General features: G+C 41.6%; 1 protein-coding gene across 2 annotated transcripts; it reads right to left on the minus strand.

Annotated features, from left to right (window-relative positions):
- Positions 1–292: 292 nt before the first annotated feature.
- On the minus strand, positions 293–13833 carry LOC146675449 (equilibrative nucleoside transporter 2-like). 2 transcript variants are annotated; one of them, XM_085400476.1, is made up of 13 exons: positions 13677–13832; positions 8144–8200; positions 7914–7995; positions 7626–7771; positions 6962–7101; positions 6731–6865; positions 6407–6504; positions 5999–6068; positions 5359–5546; positions 5144–5249; positions 4924–5009; positions 4015–4214; positions 293–2232 (listed from the first exon to the last, which is right to left on the minus strand). In XM_085400476.1, exons 2-13 carry the CDS (start codon positions 8173–8175, stop codon positions 2121–2123), a joined length of 1395 nt encoding a protein of 464 aa, XP_085256602.1. In that variant the 5' UTR covers positions 8176–8200; positions 13677–13832; the 3' UTR covers positions 293–2120. The 2 variants fall into 2 exon arrangements, with proteins under 2 accessions (XP_085256602.1, XP_085256603.1); XM_085400477.1 differs by lacking the exon at positions 6731–6865 and having other exon boundaries at positions 13677–13833.
- Positions 13834–13961: the final 128 nt, after the last annotated feature.

Below are 13961 nucleotides of genomic sequence, written 5' to 3' on the forward strand. Positions count from 1 at the left end.
TTCATGGCACATGTAACTAATATGGAAAGACTTCCTGAATAAGCTGGATGTCATTGTTTACAGACAACCTTTATTTCCCCTGCTTCTTCCTTTTTAAAGCTCTTCTGCTGTAATGTTTATTTTTCAGTTAAAAAAAAAATTGGCTACTTTTGATTCAGTTGCTCAAACACAGGCTCAAAGTTGCCTTCACGGTCACACTACTGAGGTCCATGTTTCTTACATGTATAAATGGTTAAATAGCTAATGTGTCTTCTTCCAGACTTCAAGGGGAAATAAATAGACTTTAAAAGTGTAAGATTTATCAAGATTTATTACCACGAAGCATTGTTACAACAGACAAATAGGGACCTTGTGTGGTAGACTTACTTTTCTTTTACTACATTTACATGTACACACACTGTAGCAAATCCCTTACCTGTTATTTTGGATGTAGAAAAAGATCCTGCTGACTGTAACTGTACATACAAATGAACAATCTACACCAAACGCACAACCTGTCAAATAAGTTTATGCGCGCGCACACACACACACACACACACACACACACACACACACACACACACGAAGTCCCTTCCCTCATGTAATTCAGTAAAAATCTGTTCCTATTGAGCACATCATGTACCAATGTGTCAGAGAGAAGGATGTAGAACACAAAACCAAATGTATTGCAGAGCAGACATGAATATTTTAGAATAGCAGAGAAATACGCACGCCTTCACTTCAAGTCAGTTTAGATTGTTTATAGAAAACAGTAAAGACATTCTTGTTCTTGATTGCCACTCTTTGCTTTCCACTGCAACACAACGCACACCTGCTGAAGTGGCATTGGCGCAACGTTGCCTTATTTTAGGTTCCTATTTAAAGATGACGACACGGCCTGTGTTGGTTCATTTCCCGTCGGATGTAAATCCAGCATAAATCAAGTAAAAAAACAAAAAAAACAAAAAAAAACAAAACGTGAATATTTCTCCCAGCTTGAGCTCTCGGCCCTTCGCTCACTTTGAAACGACACACATTTCAACACATCATTGTTCTATAGTCTTCAATTACAGAAAGATAACAAAAACAGAGACTTGTCGAGCACTTCAGTGCACGTAACCCAAGTGTAACATTAATGTTAATTTTTTTTTTCCACTTCGATACATTTGAGCAAAGAGCAGTACTATAAAATCAGTGTGCAAGCGGAGCATGGCACAATCGTCTACAAAGGCCAATATCTGACCGTTCAAATTGGTAAAAAGTAACAAATAAAATGACGAATCAGCATTAAGAGTAAGTTTCTCGTCATTTCCCTAACAATCACATCTGATTCCTATGTTACAGCTACAGAAAATTCATTTACCTGAAAAAACAAACAAACAAACAAACCACCTCCCTGCCATTCAGTAGCATTTTACATCCTGATTGCAATACAGATAAGTATTTCCTATGTTTAGAACTTTTCAGGTTTGTAAGAAGGAAAAAAAAAGTCAGTTCAAACTTTTGACCAGCAGATGGCAGCATCAGCTCAAACTATGAGTTGCTGGCTTGAAGAAGAGAAACTACAGAAATAACGGAAGGAAACAAAAAAAAACTCATCAGCCAAGTCCTCAATACAAAGGAAAATATCACAGTCTCAGCTGTGGAAAAAAAAGGACCTACAGTATATCATACAAAAGTCTTTCTGACCGCCGTAAAAATTAATCTCAGTCTCCCTTTATCTACAAGTTATTGGCACAGGGTAATGCCCAGAAATAACTTTGACTGTTTTTTTTTTGTTTTGTTTTCTTTCAAACATAAATAAACCTCAAAATGTAGAAATGCACAACAGTGATCAGAAAAAAAAAAAAAAAAAAAAAAAAAAAAGACTTCCCAGGGAGGAAATGTTTCTAACCTGTTTCTCAGATTAGCAGCAGGTAACATGAGCAGCAGTTCTTTTCAGTAACATGAAGCATTTCCCTTTCTCTTTTCGAAGTGAAGCTAACAATTCCCAAACAGTAGCAGTTCTTCAGCCATGATTGTTCCAGTCTCACTGTGGGGCACATTTCCAGGCAAGCAGGAAACAGGAAGAAAAAAGAAAAAGAAAAAACAGAAAGGTCGGCCAGACGGGGGCATTCGTTTTCCTCTTCGTGTGTGTTTAACTAGATCAACTTCCGCAGGGGGAAGGACAGGGCGGCTCCTATGGACAGACCCAGAGCCAAGAAGAAGGTCATGAGGGCTCCTGCAGTCTCTGCGTCTTTAGGCTCCACCAACCTGAAGGCAGACATCACGTATTTAATCCACAGGAACCACAACAACATTGAAAAAGCACACAGTGGCTTCACTACATTCATTAGAGGACATTCAGCTTGCTGTGCCCTTTGGTCATGTGATCCAGGTACAGCTCAAGAACGCTTACCAATTCAAGTGTGCATAACGAGGTGCAATCATATTTCTGTGATTTCACCTTAAAATTTGTACTCGTATCTCATTTTTTCCTTGTTGTTATTTGTTACAGTTTTTGCTCCTGGTACACAAATAAGTCTTCATGTCTTCCTTATAGGGCTGCCACGATTAGTCGACTAGTCACGATTATGTCGACTATTAAAATCGTCGACGACTAATTTAATAGTCGACGCATCGTTTGAAGCTTTGTAAGATCACAAAGGACGCAGGAATGAGTAGTAGGATTTAAGAGTGTAATAACGGACTGAAACAGAAGATGGCAGCACTGCATGTACAAGGATGCCAGCTGCCGTTAAACCCCGAAGAAGAAGAAGAAGCTGTGTCCCAGAATTCATAGCGCAGCCCAGCGCAGTTGTCAACAATGGCGGCAGCTAGTTAGTTTTAATATTACTCTTATTATTCTTTCTGGGTCACAAAATAAACCTTTAACATATTTTCAGGCGAGAATGTAGCTGTGTAAACCTCAAATATCTGCTCAGTTTATCAAGACACCACGTATTTTCAAAAGCGCTCCGACGTTTTCGGAGACGTCTGTTACCCACTAGCTCGTTAGCTAGGCGGGGGCAAGGCTAACTAGAGCCGTGAGAACACCGGACTCCCGGCAAATCGTTTTCAAACCCACCGCCGTCTTTCGCTAGTCAGGTTAAACATATATATATAAGTCACTTAGATAACTTAAAAATGTTATTGTTTGGCTTTCTTTAGTATTTTATTTGTTCCTGAGTAAATCGGTTTGGCTGAGATTAAAGTTATAGTTTTTACACAGCTGAATAAACGTCAAGCAGACAGCTGATTATCAGAAGTGTGAGACGCTGGAGAATATACTCCGGTGTCCTGTTATATTTTAGAAAGCAAGGAGTTTATTAAACTTCACCGAAACAATCTGCAAATTTCATTAAAAATTAATAAACTACCATCTTGTCTTTATTTTTAGTTAGCACAAACACTTCAAGCTGTAAGCTAATGATAGTTATATAAGACCAGATGCTGCTGGTGCAATAAGCTGTACGTCCAATGGATGATGATCTGATTAATCGACTAATCGCAAAAATAATCGGTGACTAGTCGACTATCAAAATAATCGTTTGTGGCAGCCCTACTTCCTTACAGCATCCTCGCCACTTTCTCCACTTCACCTTAAATGAAACCCCTACATGGGTACATGAGGCGTGGCAGTATGCTGATTGCAGACACAAAGCACAAACCCGTGGATTTAGAACGACTTACTAACATAACAGCATGTTTCATAACTCAGGGGTAATTTTGCATGTGTGAACATTTCCATATGCTTCCACATACAAAGTTGTGTCCAAAACGGGCATACAGATTTGAAAGACTACACCACAGTTATGCAGATGAATTTCAGAAGCTGTAAAAGGCGATTACACTAAGCTGTTACAGACTCAAACACAGCATGAGCTCCAAAACAACACAAAAACACAACACTGTTTAATAAACTGTAAATCTTTTGGTCCCAAATTTCAATAATAAGCAACCAAAACATGTCCACATGACAAGAATCAGAACACAGTCCTGCAGCTGTCTGCGGAGTGATCGTGCAACCTCTGAATGTGTCGACGCTGTACTCACTGTGGCGCGTAGGACATGGACAGGCAGACGAAGTAGCCGCTGGACAGAGAGAAGAAAACCATGATGACAGAAAATGCTGCGTCGTGTTCAAATAAAACAGGAAGGTAGTTGCGGCTCTGGACATTACAGAACATCAGCAGAGGGATGAACCCGACTCTGGAGATCACCAGCACCGGGAAGAGACGGGACTCTTTAGAGGGCTGCAGAGGAGACATGTAGGAGAATACATGAAGACGTGAAACTGGTTAAAAAGCGTGCTAGTATTCTGATTTACGCTCATTCAGGAAATCCAAAATAATTTCACTAAAAGAGGATGCAGTGCACCTACTGCTGTCTGAAGCTTACTGGAGCAAATATGTGGCTACGTCATTTAGCACCAGTGACCAAAAACCCTAACAATCAAACGACCTCCTTTTAGCAAGCGTTTGGTGACAGTGGGAAGGAAAAACGCCCCTTTTAACAGGAAGAAACCTCCAGCTCAGGATAACACATTCATCTGGATTCAGGAGTCGCCTCAGAATGACAAGTGTTGTGGTGAGTGCGCTCTGGGCGTTTGTGCTAAAAGCTTTTGTATAACGTGCTAAAATCTACATCTAAGCACAATTTTGTGCATCAATACACAGTAAAAGAATTTCCTCCTTGTTTTTTTCATATTTGCTATATATATATATATATATATATATATATATATATATATATATATATATATATATATATATATATATATATATATATATATATATACACACACACACACACACACACACACACACACATACATGTTTGTCATATTAAAAAAAAGCAAACAATGAATGAATGAAAGAGAACAGCTCAGTTTTTTGCTGATGAAATATATAATAAGTCCAGTCTGGCATCAGACAGAAACATAAATAACATATGGAAACCTACCCAGCGTATCTTTGTGGTGATGGTCCGGCCGAGCCAGTCGTTAATATTGAAAATGAGGAAGCAGCACACCGAAATAAAATAGCTCTCTGAAGAAAGAATGAGTACAAAGATACATTTTTATATCGCGATAGGAAGGCTACAAAAGAGATGCACTGTATTTGTTGCCATCCGCTAAATGAATGTTGAGCGCAGCTGTACTGAAGCGAGTGTTCGGTCTTACCCCAGTTTTCTCCTTCGGATGTAGTTTTCACATCTACGGTGATGGCAGGGAACACAGACAGAGTGACTGTGAAAACGAAGGTGACGCAGAACGCCATCACCCAGATCTGAAAACGAGGACATGGATTTATTTATTTAGTATTTTAATATTTGCAGACAATGAACTGATCTAAATAGTTTCAACTTAAATCAAAACGACGACTAACACGAGGGTACCTTTTTAAAGACCTCTATAACAGAGGCCTTGGCTTGCCCCCTCTCAACCTGCTCCAGGGGCAGGAAGGCCTGCTTGGTTCCATCAGACCTCGGCTCGGCCTCGGAGACGCTGCTACCTTTGGCCGAGTTGCCGATTGCCGATCCGTTAACGTGCCCGGCCAGCTTGCCATTTTCCACCATGCTGCTTTCTGCAATTGAATGTATATAAAGCCTCACTTCCGCTGTTTCACTTTCACACAAAAACATTATTATTCAATATGTGCTCAAAGGTAATGTTTCAAATGTGGGATCTGGTTGAGTGAATTATGACTAATTGGACCTCTATGGGCTTTTTAGCATTCATAACAAGGCAGGAGGCTGTGTGAGCCTCACAAACCCATCTTTGTTAGGCACCGTCTAATTGGATAAACAGAGGGTAAACTGACTTAATGAGATAATGTTCCACTGAATTGATTTGATTCAACCAGACTGCGAGGGACAGAATTGTGAACTGAGTCGAAAAGCAAACAAACGTTCGCTCACTGTCACAGTAACGTCTGACAGATTTTAAGGCTTCTGGTGTTCAGCGTGTGGCGCAGCTTGGAAAGGAATGGCATTAATTCAGCGATGGTGAAGAGTTGTTTGTGTAGCTAAAGCTTACCTTTCAGCAGCTCGTCTGTGGTGTCTGCCTCGTACGTGCTGCTTTTTTTCAAATAATACTGAGCAAACCCCTGCATGAAAACAAAAACACAACACAAAAGTCAAGCAGCTGAAATATCAAAATATAATAAACATTAGGTTTTGTAATCAAGTTTATACTATAATGGATTCACTTAGGATGCCAGTGAGCACTTGTGATACAAAGTCCAAAACCACTGTGTGTTCAACATCCATCTTTATATACTTTATATATTCTGTTTACTCAGACGAGACAGTTTGCAGTCGAAAAATGCTACAAATGCCCACATCCAGGTTCATCTGCATACAAACTTATGTGTGGAGAGTTTGTATAGGTGAGGTCAGATGGATTGTGGGTAATGCAGTTATGCTGAGAGGACAGCTGACTGACCAGGCGTGGCAGCACCAAGTAGCTGAAGAGTGTGAGCAACGTCCCCACACACGGTGTGATGAAGTAACCCAAAGCTGCCGTTTCGTGGTCCGTTTTACCTGAGTGACAAACACACACAAAGCAGAGTTACTGAAGCATTCTGGGACAGAAATATAAGAGAAAAAAAAAAGCGTTCAACAAAACCAAGTGTGCTCAGGTTTCTTTGAAAGCAGTGTGCTGTGCGGTGTCATGCTGATTGCTCCCGTTGATTTTCAATGCCCTTGGTTACCAAGCAACTGAGGATTAGGAGCCCACTGGAAGCTTGTGTGGATGTAAGTGACTCACTTCCTATGGCTATTAGCATGGCGATGGCAGCGAATGTCCCAGCGAGGCCCTGGCCACTCATGAAGATGCTGCTGTACTTCTGAGGCAGCATCCCCACAAGACCGAACAGACTGCCCTGCAGCACGGCACCAAACGCTGACGAGGGAGGAAAAAAGGGGGGGCTTTTCTTGTAGCATCTTATCACTCAAACACATCTGTCTCCCACATATACATAGAAGCACACTGACTTACAGTTGATGAACCAGATAGTAGCCATGGTGACCGAGAAGAAGCAGTCTTCCTCCATGGGCACTTTGACCAAAACCGCTGTGAGGATGAAGAGCAGCAGGATGAAAACAAGGCTACCTGCGATACGTATCGCCTCCGATATCCTGAAACACACACAGTTGCAACACAGTTAACCATGAAGGATCTAACAGATCATAAAATATACCACAGAGCAACAGTCTGAGTATACGTTTACAGCGCACCATCGGGAAACAGACATCCTGTAAGGACGACGATGTGTCGAAGCAAATCAACTTCAACACATCGTCGTCCTCTAATAGGCAATAAACATCCGTCTGTTAGAGCGGCAGACATTCACGAAAAGTTCACGTGACAAATAATATAGTATAGGATCAGAGATTTCTCACGACACCATGGCAACAAGGCTTTCTGTTATCTGTTTTTTGGGCTAAAGATGTGTTCATTAATGTGACTGCATGACCTTCAGACTTGTGTTATGTTAAAAGAGAGAAACGTGTTATTAGGTATAATCAGATTCCTACTGCCATTACTTAAAGACCAATAACTAAGCTGCTGATTCAGACATAAAGGTGACATGTTCAAGTGCAGCCAGATCATCAGAAAGGATGATCTGCATGTTTGAAAGCGCTTTAACACAGTCACTGACCTCGGGTAGAGGAAGGAGTTGAGCAGGGTAAATAGCAGCAGAGGCAGCTGAGACAGCAGAGTCATCCAGTTGTTGAAGTAGTACTCTTTGCGGACGACCTCGGTCCCGTTGCTCGATTCATTTGTCTCCAGTCGACGTTGGAAGTACTACACACCACAAACGCAGGGCTTTTCATTCAAAAATACGACAACAAAGCTACATCTGACGTATAAAATACAAAATATACTATCACTGAAAACCCAGCATATGCTTCATATTGTGTCAGATTTTGTGAAGTCTTGTTTTTACCAGTGAAGCTGTCATGAAGAAATTCCATGGCAGCAGCGTTCCCAGGCCCAGAATGAAGAACATGAGTCCCACCGTGTAGTATCTGTAGATGGGGAAAAGGGATGGTGCATGAATATTGGTGAAATCTTGTGTCTCCTTATGCAACAAAACGTGTTTAGGTGTCACGCAGAAACTGTGGCTGAGAGCAAAACGAATGGGAACTGAAAGCTGCTGCTGTTTGTGTAACTCACCGGTCCTGAGGGGCGTCTGTTCGTCGTTTCATCCTGGTGTCAGAGTTTGTTTAGACTCTACGGGCAGTGGGAGAGAAAAAAGGGTCAGCCACGTTTCCAAAAGCTGTGAGGGGCTGGCCAAATACAACCGGCTCTCGAGACGCTGTATAGTACATACATGTCACACATTTACATCTTATAATTTAAGCCTTACTGACAGATTTTTTTCCATTTACTGCAGCAACATTCGGTTGACACACTTCTTTCTACCTGTGTCAGGGGTTAAATATGTAGGTAAACTTCTGTTTGTGACATAAAGCAGAGTTTCACTCCCACTTGAGATCAAAGTGGGCTGCAGCATGTAAAATGACTTTGACATTCCTCGTTACTTTCTGGGTTAAAGTTACTTTGACTTGCGTCATGTGACATAAGAATGAACCTAGCAGCATGTGGTGTAAGCAGCCATGAATGACAGGAGTGCATACATCTAATTAAACAACACGACTAAGTGCAATTTCAACGATTTTCAATAGAGGCGATGGAAACAGCAGCAGCTGGAACAAGTTCAGCCTCTCTCCAATGTGTCCACCGTTAGTCATGAATTTGACTTCACACCTTGTGTACACACAAATGACTGCAGTACAGCCTCGGGGAGGACAGACAGGTATTGAGTTCTCACTGGAAAAAGCCATTTCCACTCACTCACAGGAGGACATGTAAGGCTGCTCCACTGTTTGTTTTCTAAACTCACTTTTTTAAATTCAATAAACACAAAAAATATTAAACACAATATTCATCTCTTTTCTGTAATGGTAATGAAAATGTACTTCACTGGCTGACATAATCATTACCACATCACTCATGCCGCTACTAAATTAAAAGCAGAGCTGTAAATATTGGGCGGGCATATCCAAACGATAAAGCAACAAAGACGATACTTTATCTTTTAGATACAGTATCATTCATCATGGGAGGATAATAACAGAAACAGCACTAAAGACTATGAACCTGCTGGGATTTGCTCTTCATTTACTCTTTCCGCACCACCTGCCCACCTGGCAGTGTGACAACAGCAGCCATTTACGGCTGAGAGGTTACTGGGTTGTGATGTTCAAAGAACCAAAAAAGGATACCTCGTTTACATCAGGATATATTTGGTTTTATTAAAAGGCCGCATACTGCAGATGCCATCATATTCAGGCTTTAAAACTGGCTGCATGGGAAACTTTTTTATGAGTGTAATCAGAATGCAATAATGTTGCTTAATAAAAACACTGATAATGGCTATTCTGCTTCTGGATGACTGGCTGAATGCTTTACCCAGACCACAGAGTACATGACAAAAGCAATATGGGTCACACATTTCACATGAAGGCAGGACAATAAACTACATGTGTGACCTCTGACCTGATTCTCAGTTCCTGTTGGGCCCCTTAGGGAAGTCAGTCTAACGCCCTGTGCCTAATTAAATGCCTGTTGTTGCCGTTTGGACAGACTGTGTTTCAGTGGCCCTAAAATCTGACACTGGCATGTTTAATTTCTCTCTCACTGCCATAAATACTCGTAATGTTCCCCTAATCCAGTCTTGACTAATACTGTGTTGTATCAAGGATCAGGGTGACTTTGGCGATCCTTATGACAGGATGTCTTATTCATACAGCTATAATTCTTAGTTTTACAGCACAGTCGTATTTCTTTCTAATAAGGCAAGAGACAGATTCAGAAGCAGCTTGCGTTGATTTCCTGGAGGACCAGGCCGTTTGTTATGCAGCTGTGAAGGAGGATGTAGTATGGTCTATTCTTTCCCCCCCCCCGCCGAGTTTCATTTACACTTCTTTGTCATGGTTTGGTTTTCATCTGTAAAACTTGTTATTGACACCTCCTTCCAACAAAGGCAGGTGTGACAGACCAACAAACCACTGTTACAGTTGAGTTATAGGTCCTCACTATTATGAGTGTCCTTGATCGTCTATAAATGGCTGGGTTTATACGCCGGTCTACTCCTCGCTTTGTTAGATAAGCTAAAAATCCATGTGTGCTTCCTCCCTGGTGAGACAGTTGGTTGAACACCCTCTGCCCTCTTCCCTCAGTGACAGAGCTTTCAAAAGCCATCATTCACTAAATCAGCCTGGTCAGAGTCGTTACAGTCCAACCAAACAGGACTTTTTAAGCAGCGGAGCAGAACTAATTAAACTGAACTGGTAAATCATGAACAAGGCTAAAGTCATGGGGCCATAAAAAGCTGCCAGCTTCATATTTTCAAACATATTGCGAAAGACATGCAGGTAAAAATGCCTCAGATGATCACCATGCTGCGGTTCGACAATGACTACCTGGCGGCACCTTCAAAGTTATTTAAAAACATCTAGAGGTACAATTTACAAGTACACACTGTTCTCTGCACACTCTGTGTTGGGTGTGCCACGTGTCCCATCAAGGGCACAGTGATACAAACACGTCCAGGGGTCATTTAAAGTCGAGGCTTGAAGCAGACATACAGCAATAGGGTCACACGACCTTTTCTAGGTCTACATGTCTCATCAGCAGCTCAGCTGGTTTCATTGATAAGCTACTTCTCAGCTGCTGAAATCACGTGTATGCCCACTGTTGAGAAATTTAGTCTGGGCTGATGTTACTCGTTTCTTTAGATGAAATAATGGGGCGATCGTGGCTCAAGAGTTGGGAGTTCGCCTTGTAATCGGAAGGTTGCCGGTTCGAGCCCCGGCTTGGACAGTCTCGGTCGTTGTGTCCTTGGGCAAGACACTTCACCCGTTGCCTACTGGTGGTGGTCAGAGGGCCCGGTGGCGCCAGTGTCCGGCAGCCTCGCCTCTGTCAGTGCGCCCCAGGGTGGCTGTGGCTACAATGTAGCTTACCATCATCAGTGTGTGAATGTGTGTGTGAATGTGTGGATGACTGGATATGTAAAGCGCTTTGGGGTCCTTAGGGACTAGTAAGGCGCTATATAAATACAGGCCATTTACCATTTACCATAATCAATTTCCACAATGAGCAGGAAACAAAAACACTAGGTGGCTATCAAACGCTCCGGTCACAGGACCCGATCAATGAAGAGACTGCAGATCGCTCACAAACACGATACTGTCAGCGCCTAAACTTGTAAGACTAAGAAAGAAATTACATGTGTAGGGCGACGAAAGGACAGAAACACTTAAAAACAGCAAACATAAATAAAAGCTGGACGTCAATTAGTAAAATAATTTATAAAGCCCAAAAACAACCTAAAGAAATGTTTTGGCAGGTTTACATATAAGAGCTGACGACTCATTTAATATTCAGGTGTGCCCTCTTTCACCTTCAAAAACAAGTAGGACAAGCAGGATAAGAGGGACATTTTGCTCAAGTCGCAGACACTCCCAGGTCTGTGAACTTTAAGTAAATAACTGCCCAACACAGCTCACACACAGCTAGGCTTCAAATCCAGCAGCTACAATGAGGCAGTCACTCCCTGGGGTGAAGCTATAATTTGAGTATTAGTCAGAAGTTGGTACCAGACTCTGAGTGTTTAACTTGAGAGCTCGGAGGCATTTAAACAGGATATGAGTGTTGAAGATAACAGCTGATGTTGGCTGACAAGCATTTATTCTGCTCCTAGCAACGCCAAAGCAATATTTGTGTCCTTTTCATTTTGGGACAAAACCTAATCTGTCTCCAGATATCCAAGTTACTCAAAACACTGTAACGAAGGCTTTCCAATATACGTAATTTACTTAAGTAATGCATTCACACGCGCTTTATTTCTTTCACTGTCAGACATCAATAAACATCTTAAAGACACCTTCGGGCTAGCTATGTCGAGATGCTGGGGCACAGGAGAAGCCATGAAAAAAAGCCGTAATGGTATTCTGTCCTGCTCCTTCACACACACCTCCAGAGTTATACAGCACAAGGAGCTACTTATAAGCAACAGCTGAGGTCAGGTGCAACTAAGCTCTGTAGGTGAAATGGTGCAAGCATGAATCTTTTTTAAGTCAAGAATAGAAAAAAATGCAGCTCTTCCTTATAAATGGTCACGCTCAGTGAAAACACATCAAATAAATGAAACCAAACCAATCGGGCCAAATTAGGTCAAGACATTTGGGAACTACAGAGTCAGTTTTATTTGTCACGAGCTGCTTCTGTTGTCTGTAATAACAAATCCTAAGTCTAGACAATCTGGCCCTTAAACCTCACACAGGATAACATTCATCTGTCAAGTCTCGTCTTGTATTTAAGTGTAATCAACGTACAACAAACCCTGAGGGAACTGTATCCCTTCTGACACACAGCTCCCAAAATGTAAGAGTTTAAAAGCAATTAGAACCATAACTATGGAAAGGAAAGGACTGATGTGTCTGTCTATTGAAGTGAAGTATGTGTCTATCGAATAGGCGCATACTTCTCTTCTTCCCTGGACCTCTTCGTGTTGACTCACAGGGGAATGTAAATCATTTGGACTAAGAGCAGATTCCTCAGACAGATGAAGATATTCCACCGTCTCACCATCAGAAGCTCAGACACTAGATTCCTGCAAGGTGACCAATTGTGGTCTTTCAGGGTATCTAAAAAAAAATCTGTTTAAAAGGCTCCTAACTTAATATAAGGAAACAACAAAGACAAAAAGGGAAAACCTAATCAAACTAATACTCTCATACTAACAGTAACTGCAACTAAGAGTACTAAAGAATCCCACAAAGATGATAACACAAACTTACTAATAATCAACAGAAAAACAAACAGAGAATATTCAATTATAAAAAACTGAACAGAAAATTTCACAGTTTATTAAATGCTGACATAAGCTAACTCAAAGTAGAGACGTGCTATTTTTATGTACCCATTATTTTATTTTATTTTCAACCCAATGGGCTGAAACACAAAGCCCGAAGGTCAATACGCAGACACACTATCGCACAGTACTATAAGGTGTAACACCTACATGGCTTCCGTATTGAGTCACAGGGGCATTCTTACTGTAATCTGACCATGTGCGCACATGGCAGCAGCCATTCACACCAGAAAACCAAACGTATGTGCCCTTGTCACCCTCAACTAAGTACTACCTGGTTAAGTTCGGTTATCACGCGATAACGCAGATTCAACCACTTTTACTCAAAGACATTCAGCCCGGGTTCATTTCACTCCAGACTGTAAAACACATTTTTCTTCATTATCTGGTTCAGTAGTTACTTACTCCGCTGTAGTAACTACATTATTCAAAGAGGTAAACTCCCGTCAAATATGATCTTTACTGGACGAGGGACTCCGCTTTTAATCCCAACAGATATGAAAATACACCTGCTCGGTTTACCAGACACACCAAACGAATAATAATTTTAAGCTTAAGAAAAGATATTATGTTGAACATTGCGGTTAGTCTCGATAGTGATGCATCAGTTTGTACTCGGTAGACGCACGTTTCAAGGTGTACAAGACACAAGAGGAAAGCTGCTATCACGGCGTAACTACAGAGACTGCGAATATCACGTCTCATCACAAAACAGCAGTAAGCTAACACAGTGCCAGCTAACGTGACCTACAAGCGTGAAACACTCACCGAAAAACCGATGCTGCCGTCACGCTGTTAACATAATGTGCCTGCTGTTCGCGGAAAGGTTCAGTGAGCCAGAGGGTCCAAACATATATGTTTGCTGTCCATTCACATGGCGGGAAATGTAGAAATCGTGCCACTATGCATTTTATAGCACAATAACCGGCACAACCCGCCTCCTTAAAAAAGAGGCAAAAAGCACTTCCGGTGTGCTCTACTGCGTTTCAGCTCTACTGTTTCAGCACATTTTGTGCTGAAACTCGTTTGACACGCTGAATTAATAGTGCTGTT

This window comes from Rhamphochromis longiceps, linkage group LG3 (genome assembly GCF_057381845.1).
Source record: "Rhamphochromis longiceps isolate RC_006_pf linkage group LG3, R_longiceps_female_GT1.1, whole genome shotgun sequence".
Taxonomy (NCBI): Eukaryota; Metazoa; Chordata; class Actinopteri; order Cichliformes; family Cichlidae; genus Rhamphochromis; species Rhamphochromis longiceps.

Coding starts and splice junctions, on each gene's coding strand:
- LOC146675449 (XM_085400476.1), bottom strand. CDS start 8,175: ATGAAACGACGAACAGACGCCCCTCAGGACCG. Junction 7,772..7,913: donor TCTTCATGACAGCTTCACTG/GTAAAAACAAGA, acceptor TGTGGTGTGTAG/TACTTCCAACGTCGACTGGA. Junction 5,010..5,143: donor ATCCGAAGGAGAAAACTGGG/GTAAGACCGAAC, acceptor TTCTTTCTTCAG/AGAGCTATTTTATTTCGGTG.